Genomic DNA, 15,159 nt, shown 5'->3' on the forward strand with positions numbered 1-15,159 from the left:
ATAAGTCATCCTGCCTCTGAACTTTCCATCTTGTCAAAACCTGACGGAGAATCTCGCCTATCATCATCCTCCAATAGCCTCAGAGAGGGGCGGGGGAGAAAGAGGGAGGTGCACAGAGTAGATTCACCGTGGATGACTCCGACAGTATGAAGTCAGACCTCAGTTTGCCTTGAGTGTGTATAGAGCTGTCACATATAAAGTAAACAAAACCCCACTATAACAGTTTTAGACATGGTTGCTCTGAATGGGTGTGGTAACATTACATTTGTCTACCAGTGCCACACACAGAGCAGGCATCCTGACAGCGGTAGGATGTTTGTCTTTTTCCGGGATTAAAGGGATCCAGGAAACCCGCTGCCCTACTTTTTTTCTGCAGTGCACTCAATGCGACCTAGTTTTGACGCCACCACCAGCCAGGAAGAAGATTCCAAGGCGTAATGTAGTTAAGAGCTAGTTGTTTTTGTTGCTATGTTTAGCCTGGCCAGTAGTCTGTTGAATTGTTCATTATAAACTACTTACAGGCATGCAAAGAGCTACTTTTCAGGGCCAAAATGTAATTAGTCTGCAACTTTTTTTTGTTGATTATCCTAACAAATGCAGGGGGGATAGGGCTATTTTTACAGAAAGCAAATTGTTCAGCATGTGTACAGTAGATGCGTAGTACAGAAAAGATTTAACAATCTAGATCAATGGGTTAAGTGGCTGACATACTAATCTTATTACCAGACAAGGCTTTGATTCTTTAAATTTGGCTCTAATCTACTGGCCACTTTGTTTCCCTTGCAGATATCCAAGTTAAGAATTAATGTGTTACTTTAGCAATAGTCCGTCAGCTTTTTTCCGCACAGACCTCATTTTAAACTTCTTATAATCTACACACATTTACATTGCACTAAATATGGTTTATAGTTATTGTTGTAACATAATATAATCATCAACATTAATCCAGCCAAAAGAGCTCCCTCTAGCAATTGTAGCCTTTGTATTTATCTTTTTATTATTTTCAAGCATACCAGGATGTACCAGAATGCACACCTGAGCCAAAGGAAATCCATATCAGGAACCTACTAAAGAAAACACAAAAGAAGATTTATTTATTGATTTATTTTAAAGATGCACTATGTAACTATGTAGCCCAGAATGTTCCACAGTAGGTCATTAAACTTGTCAATCTTGCATTTGCTAAATTGCAAGAAAAATTTTCCAAAAGTCTGCATTCTTACTGTGAGCAGGGTCACCTCTGACCTGCAACCTGGTTTGGTGGCATCACCCACTGGTCTCAATGGAGATAGATAGATTAATAATTCTAGGCGAAGCAATAACATCCCTATACACAATGACCTTAACCAAAAAAGCTACAACATGCACCTTTAATATGTTATATAGGTTTTTACATGTACAATATTCTCATTTGCAATATCAGCAAGTGTACAACTTCTTTACATGATATCCTCTTGTCCCTCTTTTTCTAGTGTCGTCATGCATCACCACATACAAGAAGACGCCTCCCCCAGTCCCCCCGCGGACCACCCCATCCAAACCCTTCATCTCCATCACGGCCCAGAGCAGCACCGAGTCGGCCCAGGACGCCTACATGGACGGGGGCTCGGGGGGCACCAGAGCGGGCATCAGCTCCCAGCCCGGCCTCTCCAACTCCACGGAGAGCATCGACAGCATGAAGGCACTCACCGCAGCCATAGAAGCGGCTAACGCACAGGTGCACGGCCCGGCGAGCCAACACGTGACCAACAGCATCACCATCACTGCCACAGCCACCACCTCCGTCACCGCGGAAACCAAGGCGCAAAGGGACGCTCTCCGGAAGTGCCTCTCCATAGGGATACAGGTGAGTGGGGCAAATGAGAGAAGAAAAATTACTAGTAAAATATAAACCTAATGTATTTTACTAAAAATCTGTCACAAATTTACGATCATTAACGGGGCACTATGTAACTTTTTTGGTGGAAGGTTAGCCACCTGTTTGTCTCCATGGAGATGTTATTCTTTTGCCAATGAAGACAAGCAGATGTTGTTACCAGGTCACGTTACAGGGTCAGATCAGTGGAAAGGCAACCCCGCTCACAGTAAGAATGCATGTATTTAAGGTATTTTAGTAGTACCATGTTATTTGAATAAATGCAAGGCAGATAAGTTTAATACTATATGCTGGAAAATGTCATGAAAACAAGCTAGAAAAGTTACATAGTGCACCTTTAAGTCTTTGTATGTATGTAAAAATGTAATGAATTAAAAAGTATAAAGTAAATCAGAAAAAAATAGTGATATTTTTTGTTTTTAGGTGGATCCTGAGGAAGAAGGCCAGACTCAGGAGGAGCAGGAGCAGTCCAAATTCCAGTCAATAGGAATTCAAGTGGAGGATGAGAGATGGTAAATTTAAATTGTATCCATTGTAGGAGATAGTTACTGCGTTCTACTTTTGTTCCTTGGTGCACCTGTGACCCATTTTAGTAGAATAGCATGAGACAGCAAAATGATTTAAAAAGGCTGCCTTAGTCTGTATTATAACTTATATGGGAATTATGAACAATTTAGAGGTAGCGAAGCTCAAATGTTGAAGATTTGGACTGAGTGAGTGACTGTAATTACTGTAATAATTGACTGTAATAGAAGGAGGCGCTGACCTTATTTAGAGACTAGATTAAAAGGATGAGATTGGCATGGTTTGGCAGTAGCATGTAAATAGTGAGGTTTGTTATACTTAGAGCAAGACCAAATAATAGAATGGACATACAGGTTGGAGTAGGATGATGATTTTTTTTGCTAAAATAAACTCAACACAAAGCAACACATGGCATTTATATAATATTAATATACAATATGGTTAAGGCAAAGTATTTAATAGGAATCAAATAGAATAGAGAATAGAAATGCATTTGCAGCCTTGGTTCAATATCATTACCAAGAAATAATACTACTTGTGGTTAGGATCATGTACCATAAAATAAAATAGAATAAAATAAAGTATTTAAACACACATTTAATACTCTGTCAATGTAGGCTGTTTCCTGTGCAGAAGCCTCTTGTCACTTGCCTATTAGTATTTCTTTTTGTAAAGATGATTCAGCGCCACACACCTCAACTGCTTTTCACATGTGAAAGACAGAAATACCACACAATAGAAAAAAGATAATAGGAAGCTGGGTGGTAGGCTCTAAAAGTGAAACAGGATAAGTACAGGCAGATGAATCAGAGAGATCATATAGATGCAACTAGAGAGAGGGAGTAGTAGTATTAGTAAGTATCACTCTTTCTTTATATGCTCGCACTTGGGTGATTGCAGCAGCTGCCCCATGCACAGTCCAGCGCAGGGGTGGCGTCAGAGCCCCTTTAGCTATGGGGGCCCCTGGTGACAGCTGGGCCAGAAGATGTGGTCCTTTGGCTGGACGCAGACGGAGGGCGAGTTGACAGCCATCTGTTGCTCCAGTCATTGTGATTCAGCCTCTGTGTGGGAGGGGAGGATACCAGACCGGGAGACAGAGGAGTGCTATTGAGTGAGTGGTTGGTTCAAATTCCCAGTACTGTGTTCCTGGTTTGAGGAGATCCAGCTTGTTCCATGTGGTTTGATTGGCTCAGTGCATTAGGCAGTGTTATCAGGAGCGCTGTTGGGACACAGAGGCATTTATGGCCCCTTTTGTCTGCTTTCCCTCAGACTGTCAAAACACTGGCCTTCTGTTTAATGAAGGAAGTGGGCAAATTCAGAACTGCTGTAGTCAAGGCATGCATCTGGAATTCAGAAATACAAAATGTTTTATCCAAAAAACCTTAAGACACTTTTAGGACTGGCTGAGATTGAGAATAATGTGACAAAACATAATCTTTTAACTATATTTTGAAGACTAGTTTTTATTTATTTATGTTTACAACTAGAAAACTGCTAGTCTAAGTGCATATGACTACGTTTTATAGTTTTGGTAGATAGTATCTCTGTTAAATATTTATCAGAGTTTCACACTAGTTTTAGCTGTCAGTTTGTGAAGATAAGTAAAAACAAAAGTAAACTGATGATAAAAAAAAGAAAAAAAATTGTGAATAGAATAGAAAATAATAGTGTTTACAATATTGTTCTTAGGTAAGAGTTATGAAATTACCTTTACATATGTCACATCTGCTGCCCATGTTCAACCAGAAAGTTAAAAAAAAAAGAAATATTGACTTTAACGAAATTGTCAACCTATGGAAAATCTTCAATAGAATTATAGTGACCATGTTTTAGTAATATTAGTTTTTATGCTATCAACAACATTTATGACATTATCTTGGACACAATGAATAGCTCACCTCTAGAGCCTTTGACACAGAGTTTGCCCAGGGAATATTAGGGGCTTTCTACAGGAGGAGGTCTCAGCTGACTGACCAAGCTGCATTCCATGTGTTGCCAAGCCAAATATTAACCCATGAAGACACTTTTTAGTTAACTAAGGATGGTCACATAAAAAGCACTGCAGTTTCGTTCAGACTTGGGTTAATATTTGGAAATTCAATAGACATTTGTTTTGCTGCTTGATTTGATTGTTTACCTATTAGTGTGAGTCCATGTACGCGGGAGGTCGTAGCGTCAGATTCCCAGACAGTGAGAGTGCCTAACACTTACGACCTCAGTCCATTTGAGCCCCCCCTCCCCATCTCCTCCTAACCCCGGTAATTTTATGAGCAAAAGTAAAAGAGAAAAAAAGACTTGTTTATACTGTACATAGCACTGAGTGGACATGACCTCACTTAAAAGCTCCAGCTGTACTGTATGCATGCTGCAGCTGAACACAGTGGGCGAAATCATAGTTTCCATATTCTGGATGGGATGGAGTTGGCTTGTGGTCACCATATGGCTTTGTAGTCACAAGCAAAAGTTGGCATGCTCAAGTGGCTTAACCATCTGTACGGCCAGCTTAAAAGTCATTTAAAGGGACAAAATGTTCTTGTAGTCTGTAGAGCAGGCAAATGCGGCCCTCAGACCAATTTTTATCGGCCCTCAAGCCTCCTGCTGAACTGGCCCAATTGATCATAAGCAGTACTTTTAACCGCAAATTAAACAATTTCTACCACTATAACCTCAAACATCACATTGCATTGTGATAGAGACCTAAAATGAATGTGTTTCAAGCCTTATTAACACACAGTGGCTCCATCAAAGCTGCGTTTAAAGCACCGTGCTGCATTGATCACTGGTCTGTGGCCCTCCGCTTCAAATATATTTTGAGATGTGGCCCTCGATAAAAAAAAGTTTGGGCACCTCTGCTATAGAGCATTTGTTACAATTTCAGAAATTCAGTGAAATATTTTTGTAATTTGTATGTATTTTCAGAATAATTTTGAAGATGTTATGCATCAAAAGTAATATTAGATTATAAAATATTTAGCCCTTTGGTTACTGAACATATTTAGTATTGTGCATGTGTTGCTTATTTTGGGATGAACTGGATAACTGTCAGCAGCCTGTGCTGATCTCTATGAGCCCAAGGAATGTTAATCTGACCTGCTGTAGTTTATACTCCTCACGTATGTAACATGCACTGTATGTAGTATATAATGTACCATGTACTTGTCTGTGAACATGCCCTCTACATGCCTCTTCTCTAATGCTTTCTTATGGTAATGCCTCTTCTTGTTCTTGGTGCTTTGATTTGTCCGCCTGTCTGTCTGGCTCTGTTTGGCCTTGCCCGCCTCTGCCTCTGCAGGAAGCAGTGAGCCCGCTGCTCAAAAGCACGCTGAGGTCATTACAAGTGAACACCTGCGCGGAGGAGTTACTCTTTAACTGCTCTTCACACACACTCAAACACTTTGCGGCTGCTAGTATGTACACACAAAGCCCACAGTATGTTTGATCTGTCCGGGACAATCCCTTGTTCTCACTCTGGCTCTTTATACAGCCCAGAGATGGACAAGGGGAGGCAGGAGGAGGGGACTGACAGCTTTCATATTGTGTAGGCATCTGGAGTTAACTAAAGTAGGAGTAAACCTGAAACTAGTGTGCTGCGTTTGTTTGTGTCACTTTCGCACGCCAAGATAAGTGTTATCAATCTTTGTTTTAGGTACTTTTCCTGTCCTTTAGTCATTGTTAGTCAACAAAAAAACAACACTGTCTTATGTTGTGGTTGCAGTTAAATCCAAGCCTAAGCACTTTCTTTAGACATTATTCAGAAGCGTCTTGATAGATTTTTGCATGTGTTACAAAAACATCCTGTAGAGTAGTGTTTAAACTACTCATCTAACTGAGATTACATCAGTATTTACCACACACACACGCACCAGGACCCATTCATTACTTGGGTGCTGGGAAGCTCCCTCAAACATGGCCAAATGTCTGGCTCTGCTGCTCTGAACAGTGTGGAGAGACTTGGCACAGGCAGTGGGACAGAGCACAAACAGGCCACGCCCCTTTATAGCCCGCAGGTGTAGCGTTGTGTGTGTATGCGGGGTAATAACAAACGTGTGAGGCAGATGATGGTCCACTCCACTGCTCCTGAATGAACCAGGTGACAAAACGCACAACAATAACCCCCAGTCGGAAAAGCATTCATCTTTATCTGTGAGGTGATCTGTGAGGCTTTTTATACCGGAGCATGTCCAAGGCAGATTAATAAACACACACACTGCCAATGCACAACACTAATGATTTTACTTTTAAAATGAAAATGAAATTAATAATATTTACTGTTATTTTGGAGATTGGATTCTTATACTAGCCCACAACAGCCTCAGTTTGTGCAATTTGTATTCTTTACTACTACTGCTACTATAACTACTACTATTACTACTATTACTACTACTACTACTACTACCACCACTACTGCTACTACTACTTCCAAGAAATATTTCTTTTATATTTAGACAAGTTTTATTGATCCAGATGGGAATGTGCTTGGACAAAGTATAAGAATAATTTCACCTATTTATGTGTTTCAGGCAAAGGATTCCTTCAAGATTTGAAGTATGTGGTATGGCAACGTTCCTCCGTTGTTATAGCAATTCAAATCAAAATATTATATCCAGTGAATAGGGAAAAGTCCTCACAAAATCCTTCAAATCAGAAAGGAATAACGTGCCTGAAACCTATGAATATAATTGCCTGTTATAATTGAATTTAGTGTTGACTGTGACTAGTCATTATCTCGAGTGAGTAAGACCCACAGCTGCTCACAGTCACCCACAACCCCAATAAAAGAGACCAAATACATTTCTTTTACTGTATTTGTCTCCCCAGTTACCGGCGCATGACGCGGTCCAACAGCGTGACCACCGCGGTGCAGGCCGACCTGGACGACCCCGCGGACAGTCCGGACGTGCCCCTGCCGCGCCACTGTGCTACCATGCCCCGCCAGCACTCCCGTGACGCCGCCACCTCCACTGTTAGCATCCAGGGCTCAGGCAACCACTACCACGCATGTACTGCCGACGACTATGGGGAAGTGGGCTTCGACCCCTCCATCCTGCCCCCTCCCGACCCCTGGATGGACAGTGTGGCGGAGCCAGAGGGGCAAGAGCTGGAGGCAGTGAGCAGGTCTGTGTGCCCCAGAGACGGGCGTTGGTTCCTGAAGCTGCTCCAGGCTGAGACGGAGCGCATGGAGGGCTGGTGCAGGCAGATGGAGCAGGATGAGACGGAGAACGAGCTTCCTGATGAGAGTGAGTCATACAAATGCCAGGATGTGCCCATACAAAGGCCTGTTCCTCCTGCCTTTTTATTTATTTTTCTTTTATTTATTTATTTTACATTTTACATTTTCTTTTACTTAAGGGTGCACTATGTAACTTTTCTGCTTGTCTCTATGGAGATGTTTATGCTTTTCATAGAATGTTCCACAGTATGGCATTAAACTTGTTTAGATAAGCAGGTGACACAACCAGGTCAAGTCTGTGGAGAGGAGGTCCCGCTCACAGTCAGAATGTGTTTTCAAGGTATTTTTGAGCAATAAAAACAGGAAAAGTTTGATACTATGTATATTTAATGCCACACTGTGGAATCAGGAATCTCCATGGAGACCAGCAGAATATTTGTATGTACTCACAATGAAAGCAAGATACTCCCTGAGGATTAATATGATGTTATACCATGACAGAGCAAGTAACCGATTTTAATGAGCAGTTTCAACAACCTAAGTGCGTTCTGTCTCTCATCCAGGTACACTCTGACTATATTCCTAAATCTCTGGTTAAAAAGGTCAGAGTCTGTTCATATCAGTTCTGTCTCTTTTGGATGATATTCTGGGTACACGACTACAATAGCTGCTTGTTCCTGCTCCGGACCCTCTGGCCTCCACAGACATACCGAGCATACTTATCAATAAGGCAGAGCCGGGCCCAGCCACACATCTGTCCTCTAGACACATGCTGTAATGCGCACAAACACTCCTTCAAGGCAGCCATTTGATCTGGTGCCAGTTTAAACCCACAGCTGTGAATAGCATACACATGTTCAAATATATTCATTCATAAGCACGGCACAGCAAGACAAGACTCACTACTATAGATACATTTGAGATGTAGTGTAATTAGTTTAGGGAAATGTAATGATAGTCACATGGTACGAAAGTATTTTGACCCCTGTGGGAAAGTGGTCATCGAGTAGTTGTAATAGCACCAGGCAGTAGCAGTTGTAGTGGTATTTTATTTGAGTAGCTCCAATTGTTGCTTTTTCAGATTTTAAAATGTGATGATGTCATTCTTTCAGATAGTGAGCAAGAGCTAGTTTTCCCACTTTTGATTACATAGCATTTTCAAAATTCACTAGTTTCCGGGCCATTTATAATGGTGACTGTGCTCTTTAAATTTCAATAACAACAACAAAAATATGCATATTAACTTTACAAATAGTAATTTTACATTCCTCCAATCACTATTACAGATCTATCCATAGGTCTGGAGTGATGAAAAGTTAGGACTGTTACCATAGCAGTTTATAATTCAGTATTTTTTGAATGATTAACCATCCTCATAATGGCACCATTTAATTGGAAGCTGAAACCCATAAATACTGTAACATTACCCAGAAATATGATAACAAAAATTGCTAGTTAACATTTCATCTTGTCCCCATTTTGACCTACCTCTGTCTGTTTTTACATGTTATTTAAACCTCATATGTCAGTTGGTCAGACGATTTGATTCATAACTGAAACCCTACTCTAGTGAATCTGTTTTGAGCTGAAACAAAAGATGCTTTCACAAACTGCTCAGTGCAGGGCCAGCGTCTCAAGGTTATGTCCTCACAGATCTCACGCTACAGTGCCAAACACGCTCACATCCTGAAGGGCTGCGGGACCGTGTGTCTGTAGATTCATTACCCTCCACACCCCTCCCCTTCTCATCCCATTCTCCTCACATAGAGCAAAGGATGTGCTGACAGGTGCTCTCCTAAGGATCTGTGGGTCAATCACCTTCTAAACTGCAGTTATGTTACATGCAGCGTTCTTATTATTGCACTGTTTTGTCAATAACTAATATGTCAGAAGTGGGAGATAATTTTTTCTATGGGAATGGTCCTACATCGCCATAGCAATTACGCAAATCCAAATTAATTAAATGAAAAATGTCATGTTTGTTATAAATGCAAACATAAAAAAATTACTGCAAAAACTGTTGCTTAAAACCAACAATAAAGTACAACAATGATGCATTTGCACTTAAATTAGTAACTTTACAACCCATTCACATTATGCACAATACAACGACAAATTTCCAAGCATGTTTTTCCACATTTCTGATCATTTGCTACAATATGAATGTGATTATAATCATCAGGATAATCTCCAGGAAATGTATGTTTATGTGAGTAGCCCATATTTTCAACCCTAATTAATATGCTTGGTTTAGAGATAGTGCACTGTTTCATTTCTTCTGCAGCCGCCCTCTGATTGGTTGAACACGTCTGCTCGATGCGGTGCTGTGACTAACCTCATTGTGAATGCTGTTTGTTTGTGTGTGTGCGCGCGCGTGTGTGCGTGTGTATCATGCATGTGTCTGTCTGCAGTCCTGGGGAAGATCCGCAGTGCAGTGGGGAGTGCCCAGCTGCTGATGTCCCAGAAGTTCCAGCAGTTCCGGGAGCTGTGTGAAGAGAATCTGGTATGTGTCACCTCATCCTCTGCATGTGCCCCCCCCCCCTACCCCTTCACCCTCTCCTCCTCCTCGGTGGACCCCCCTCCCTCCCCCCTCACACTGACATCATCCTGCACAAATCATCCTGACAGAGGCCCGCCGCTCATTTACTATGCACCCGGGGTAGACTGTATCTGCACTACTGTCTCACAGGCAGGAGAGCTCTGTGGACGCACCAGCTAATACCACTCTATTGTTTATTGTTAACTGTGTTAGCTGCATTATATAGATTCAGTACAGACAGAGTGGAATGTCTTAAGCCGTAGTAATGATTGTGGGTCACATATTCTAAATACTATTACATTGTACCACAACCTATTGAAATATGTTTTCTTTAATTTTTGTGATGAAGTCAGTAACTGAGATAAGATATTTGATTTGTTTTTATTTGCATTAATGCATTTATCACTAGAACATGGCTGCGTCAACATTATTTTACATTATTTGAAGTTACTGTGACAACATCAACCAACTCACTAATTCTCCATTGCTTCTTTGTTTTTCTGCTCAGTAGTGGTTATAATGCTTTGATATTTTGATTTCATGCAACAGGAACATAGTTCTTATCATTGTGTGCTGTCTTGTGTGTGTCCATGTACATGTGTGTACAATAGAATCCCAATGCAAACCCGCGGCCCATCTCCCAGGACTTGGCCGGTTTCTGGGACATGCTCCAGCTCTCTATTGAGAATATTAGCCTGAAGTTTGATGAGCTCCACCAGCTAAAAGCCAACCACTGGAAACCTCTGAGCCCCCCGGAAGTCCAGGTGCAGACACACATGGCCGTTTTTTGAATATGAGCTGTTTTCATCTGGCTTTGCTTTTGGAATGCCTTACTAATCTGCATGCTTTCAGCTCTCATGATTGTATATTAAATATGCTAATCTTTGTTAGCATGTGCTAATGTTGTTGTTGTTGCCTGCTGACATCACCATGTATCTGTGTTCTGTCTGTCTGACAGTGAGCTGCTTATGAGACGCTTCTGTACCTGCCATGCACCAAAGAGGCCTGTCCATCTCCAGTGGTCACTCACCAATGGCCTCCACGTGCTCGCTTACCCCACACAAATGGCTGCCACATATGGTCATTCAGAATGCATGCTCTGATTTACTGCCAGCGACCACTAAAGCACTCTAACCCTCGTGCACAGCGGCTGCATTTGTGTCACTCCTCACTGTGTTTATGCAGCTTGCCATTACGGACTTAGTGGTGTGTCATTAAGACTCTTTATGATTCCTGTCCAGGAGAGAAGGATGCCCCCTCCTGTGCCAAAGAAGCCCCTGAAGGGCCACCCTTCCCTGGCTAGGGACCGCTCTCTGGAGAGCTCTGAGCGCCAGCGCCTGGAGGCTCGCAAACGCCTGCTTGCTGCCAAACGAGCCGCCTCAGTCCGGCAGAGCTCAGCCACTGAGAGTGCAGACAGTATTGAGATCTATATCCCCGAGGCTCAGACCAGACTATGAGACACAACCATGTATCCACTATACTCACATGCTCAGTAGCACTGTCATAGTTTTACAGACACTGTGGATTCTTTAACCATCAAAGTCATTAGAACAATTATGTACATTTGCTGTATGTACTATATTCTTTTATATAATTATACATTTAGGTATTTATTTCCCAGCATTGATGTAGCACTCCCTACTGTCTTTGGATACCCCACACACCCAAAGAAGTATCCTATAGGCCCTTTTAAGTGACTTCATATTCCCAAGCGACTTGTAGCACAGTGAGACACATGTTGTTTCTGAGGCTTGGATGGAGACAGAGGGAGCACACGTGTGTGTGTGTATATGGTACATGTAACATGCACAGGCTGCATAAGGAACACATGCGCACAGATGGTCCTCTGCATTTAATATTGTATCTCTTTCATATTTATAAAGGTTTGGGAAATTTTACTGACTACTAAATGACTACTACAAAATTAAGCTGGTATTGGCCTTGAAATTTGCGGTCAGACGTTGAGCAGGAATTTAACAACAATTATTATCACGTGAATTCTGAAACAGATGTCTTTCTGTTCAAAACTGGGCCTTAGTGAGACAGGCTTGCAGGAGAAGGGCAGAGGTCATGCTCTGTTCCTCCAGGTGAGTGGTTCATAAGCCTGCAGTAGAGTCTGGAGAGCTGTTTGCTTAAAGAATCTCTGTTTGAAACCTCCACAAAGCCAATCTGTGTGAGTGCAGCCTAGAGAAGAGTGCATGTGTTTGACTTGTTCATTTCCAGAGTGCTTCCCATTCTCCTGGGGTCTTAATAGGCCTAGTCGTCTCTACACGGTAGCTGTATCTACACTGAAAACAATACACTACTTTATAACTGAGCAACTTATTTGTACAGGACACAACTGACATCATGGAATGCTTACTCTTATATTTTTTCCCTTATTGACACTCCTCATTTGTCATTTTAACTTCAAATCTATTAGCTACAATAAGTCTATCATATTAATTAATTTGTTTTATGTTAACTAGCAAGATTTCCAGGTGGTATTATGACTAAGGAACTATATTCTCCTCACTGTGTGTGCACTATCTCTGCCTCCAAATGAAGCAATTCACTCGTCATTAAAAATTTTGTTTTTGATTTTTGTATTTAATTTAATGGGTAGGAAAACAATGACTGTTTATCGACATTGCAGTTATGATTATTATTAATATGCACTGACAACAAGGCCCTTATACTGTGCTTATGTTAGATTATTTTTATTTGCATAACTGGCACCTTTTTGTCCTTTCTGTTCCAGTGATCAGCCTTAATTTCTAATATGATAGTCGAGCACAACAGCAGTCTCAGGGGAAGAAGTGTGTTTGTTTGTGTATGTGTGAGTGAGAGAGAAATCATGTGATCGTGTGTGACCAATGGCGTTGCCTCTACCTGTATATAACCCCAGTCATACAAATAGGCCATATTTTCAGAATAAAGGGACGTACAGTACACTAGTATCCACAGAGAAACTCTATATGTTACAAGGTATTTGTGTCAGCTGCTTAAATATGGAGACAATCTAGAGCCAGTTGAAGTTTTGTGCCATCTGATATCTTAATAATACACTGTATCCCTGACGTTGGTCCCTTTCCAAAGCCTACCACATGTTTTTACTCAATGTGAAAGAATTCTAAATAATCTCACTGTCCTATCTTGGTAATGATTATTTTAGGAAGAGTGCATAACTGAAGTACAAACGGAAATGCCATTTATCTAGATTAATATTTTAGTATTTTACTCTTTACAAAATTGTAATGAAATAATGTCTGTCGAATAAGATAATTTATTATTCATGTTTATTATATTAACATATCAATAGGATGCTCCTGGTATTAGCAGGGAGTTGGACACCAGATTGCTGGGTTGTACAAAGGTAAATGACACTTGAGCAGCCCTGGCTATTATAAGCTTGTGATGTAGTATTACAAAGAGATGAATATTTGTATATAAATGAATGTTTCCTTATTTAAATGTAAACTAAAAGCCCAATGAATTAACATGTGAAGCCGATATACATTTTTTGTAAGTAACGTTATTACACTGTTGATGTTATGGCACGTGTATGAGCTCTTATCAGCATTAAAAATATCATTGCCATAAATGTGTTGTGTTTGTTTCTTAAGCATGTGTTTCCAATTGGAATATAATTAAGCAGATTACAAGGCCGGCGCGCTGTGTGCTTTTGGGGCATGTTCCTTCCGCAGGGCTGGGTCCCCATAATTAGACAGCACTTTTGGGCCTGGCTCAGCCTCCACTCTCCTGTACACAGAGATCTGCTGGTGATTCGTCATCCACTCATCAGTCACAGTGAAGGCAGGCATGCTGACCTCACTGACCAGGGTTAACTATAGGGGAGGGGGTTGGTCTCTTTCTAAGGCCCAGATTGCTCTACCATAGAGTGCCACAACTCCCCACTATGTGCCTGGAGGAGGCTGGTTCTACCCCCTAACCCACTGGTCATTACATGCTGCAGATGACTGAATGACAAGTGATGAGGGCCAAAAGGTGGGCATGCCAGGAACCAAGCAATGCAATGTGGTGGCTTAAAGGGGCCACGCATATGTAAACTTTTAGGGAGTTTTTAACCAATGTTATAAAATAGTTCTCTCAACATTAGTTGCCTCAAAGTTATATTCTGATTCTGAGTCATCGTGTGTTGTCTTGCATTTGATTGTCATTTCACCACATATCCCCACACATTTCCCCTTACTTACTTCATGATGATTCAAAATAGTCAGACTCTGGGTCATACATATTCAGCTCAAAAATATCAAGTAATCGTTTTTCAGTAATAAATTAATCATATATGAAAATCTTGAATCTCGTTGCTTGCTAGGGTGAAATGCCTCTAGACAGATTTGCAGTTTGAACAGGAAATCATTGGACCTGTTTGTTACTTGTTATACTGTCAGCAGCCACAATACTAGGCACACCAGTAATTCTACTTAACTTAATAATAATCAAATCATTGCTCAGTACATGTTGACAATAAACTTGACACAGTACAATTCAATTCTAAAATGTAGAAGGAGACAGCTGTTATTTCCACCTCAGATGAGCTAGGATACTGAGTTGTAAGCTGCCTGCATTAAGTCTATTGAGACATATAAAAGCTGCTAGCGAGAAACTGTTGACGTCTGCCATTTGCCTGTTAATGTATGCAGGATTATGTTAATTGGGAGGAGCCGTTGTAAACCACATGCACACAGGAATGTCTCTATGCCTGCGGAAAGACTTGGGTGCCATGCTATTTCCAGGACTGTCTCATATAATTTGTACTTTTAAAGTTTGGGCCTATACTAACAAAATATAGGAAGTTATGTGGTTTTTCAGTTATAAAAGTGAAAGTAACTATGCTAGTGCAGTATAATAAACACACATTCTATTGCACAATTTGTTCTTATGCAATGTAAAAATAAGATGGACCTATTTCATTTTTTCTTTTTACATGTTTAGCTTAAGTTTAGAAAGAAAATGCAGTGATCTTCCTTTTGCTCATCTTAATATTTTCAATTGTATAATAGTTTAAAATTTACAAGGAGAGATATCAAATAAAGTACAAAAATG

At 40.9% G+C, this 15,159-nt stretch overlaps 1 protein-coding gene across 3 annotated transcripts in view; it reads left to right on the forward strand.

Annotated features, from left to right (window-relative positions):
• Positions 1-13,690, forward strand: part of dlgap1b (discs, large (Drosophila) homolog-associated protein 1b) — a 105,924-nt gene extending 92,234 nt beyond the window's left edge. For 2 of the 3 annotated variants that reach the window (XM_033985687.2, XM_055229931.1), the window contains exons 7-12: positions 1,473-1,846; positions 2,300-2,388; positions 7,220-7,638; positions 9,983-10,074; positions 10,722-10,874; positions 11,352-13,690. In XM_033985687.2, the coding sequence (XP_033841578.1) occupies positions 1,473-1,846; positions 2,300-2,388; positions 7,220-7,638; positions 9,983-10,074; positions 10,722-10,874; positions 11,352-11,567 (1,343 nt within the window). In that variant the 3' untranslated portion in view covers positions 11,568-13,690. The other variant, XM_055229932.1, reaches the window with a different exon arrangement.
• The last annotated feature ends 1,469 nt before the right edge of the window (positions 13,691-15,159 follow it).

This window comes from Periophthalmus magnuspinnatus, chromosome 20, assembly GCF_009829125.3.
Source record: "Periophthalmus magnuspinnatus isolate fPerMag1 chromosome 20, fPerMag1.2.pri, whole genome shotgun sequence".
NCBI classification, from domain to species: domain Eukaryota; kingdom Metazoa; phylum Chordata; class Actinopteri; order Gobiiformes; family Gobiidae; genus Periophthalmus; species Periophthalmus magnuspinnatus.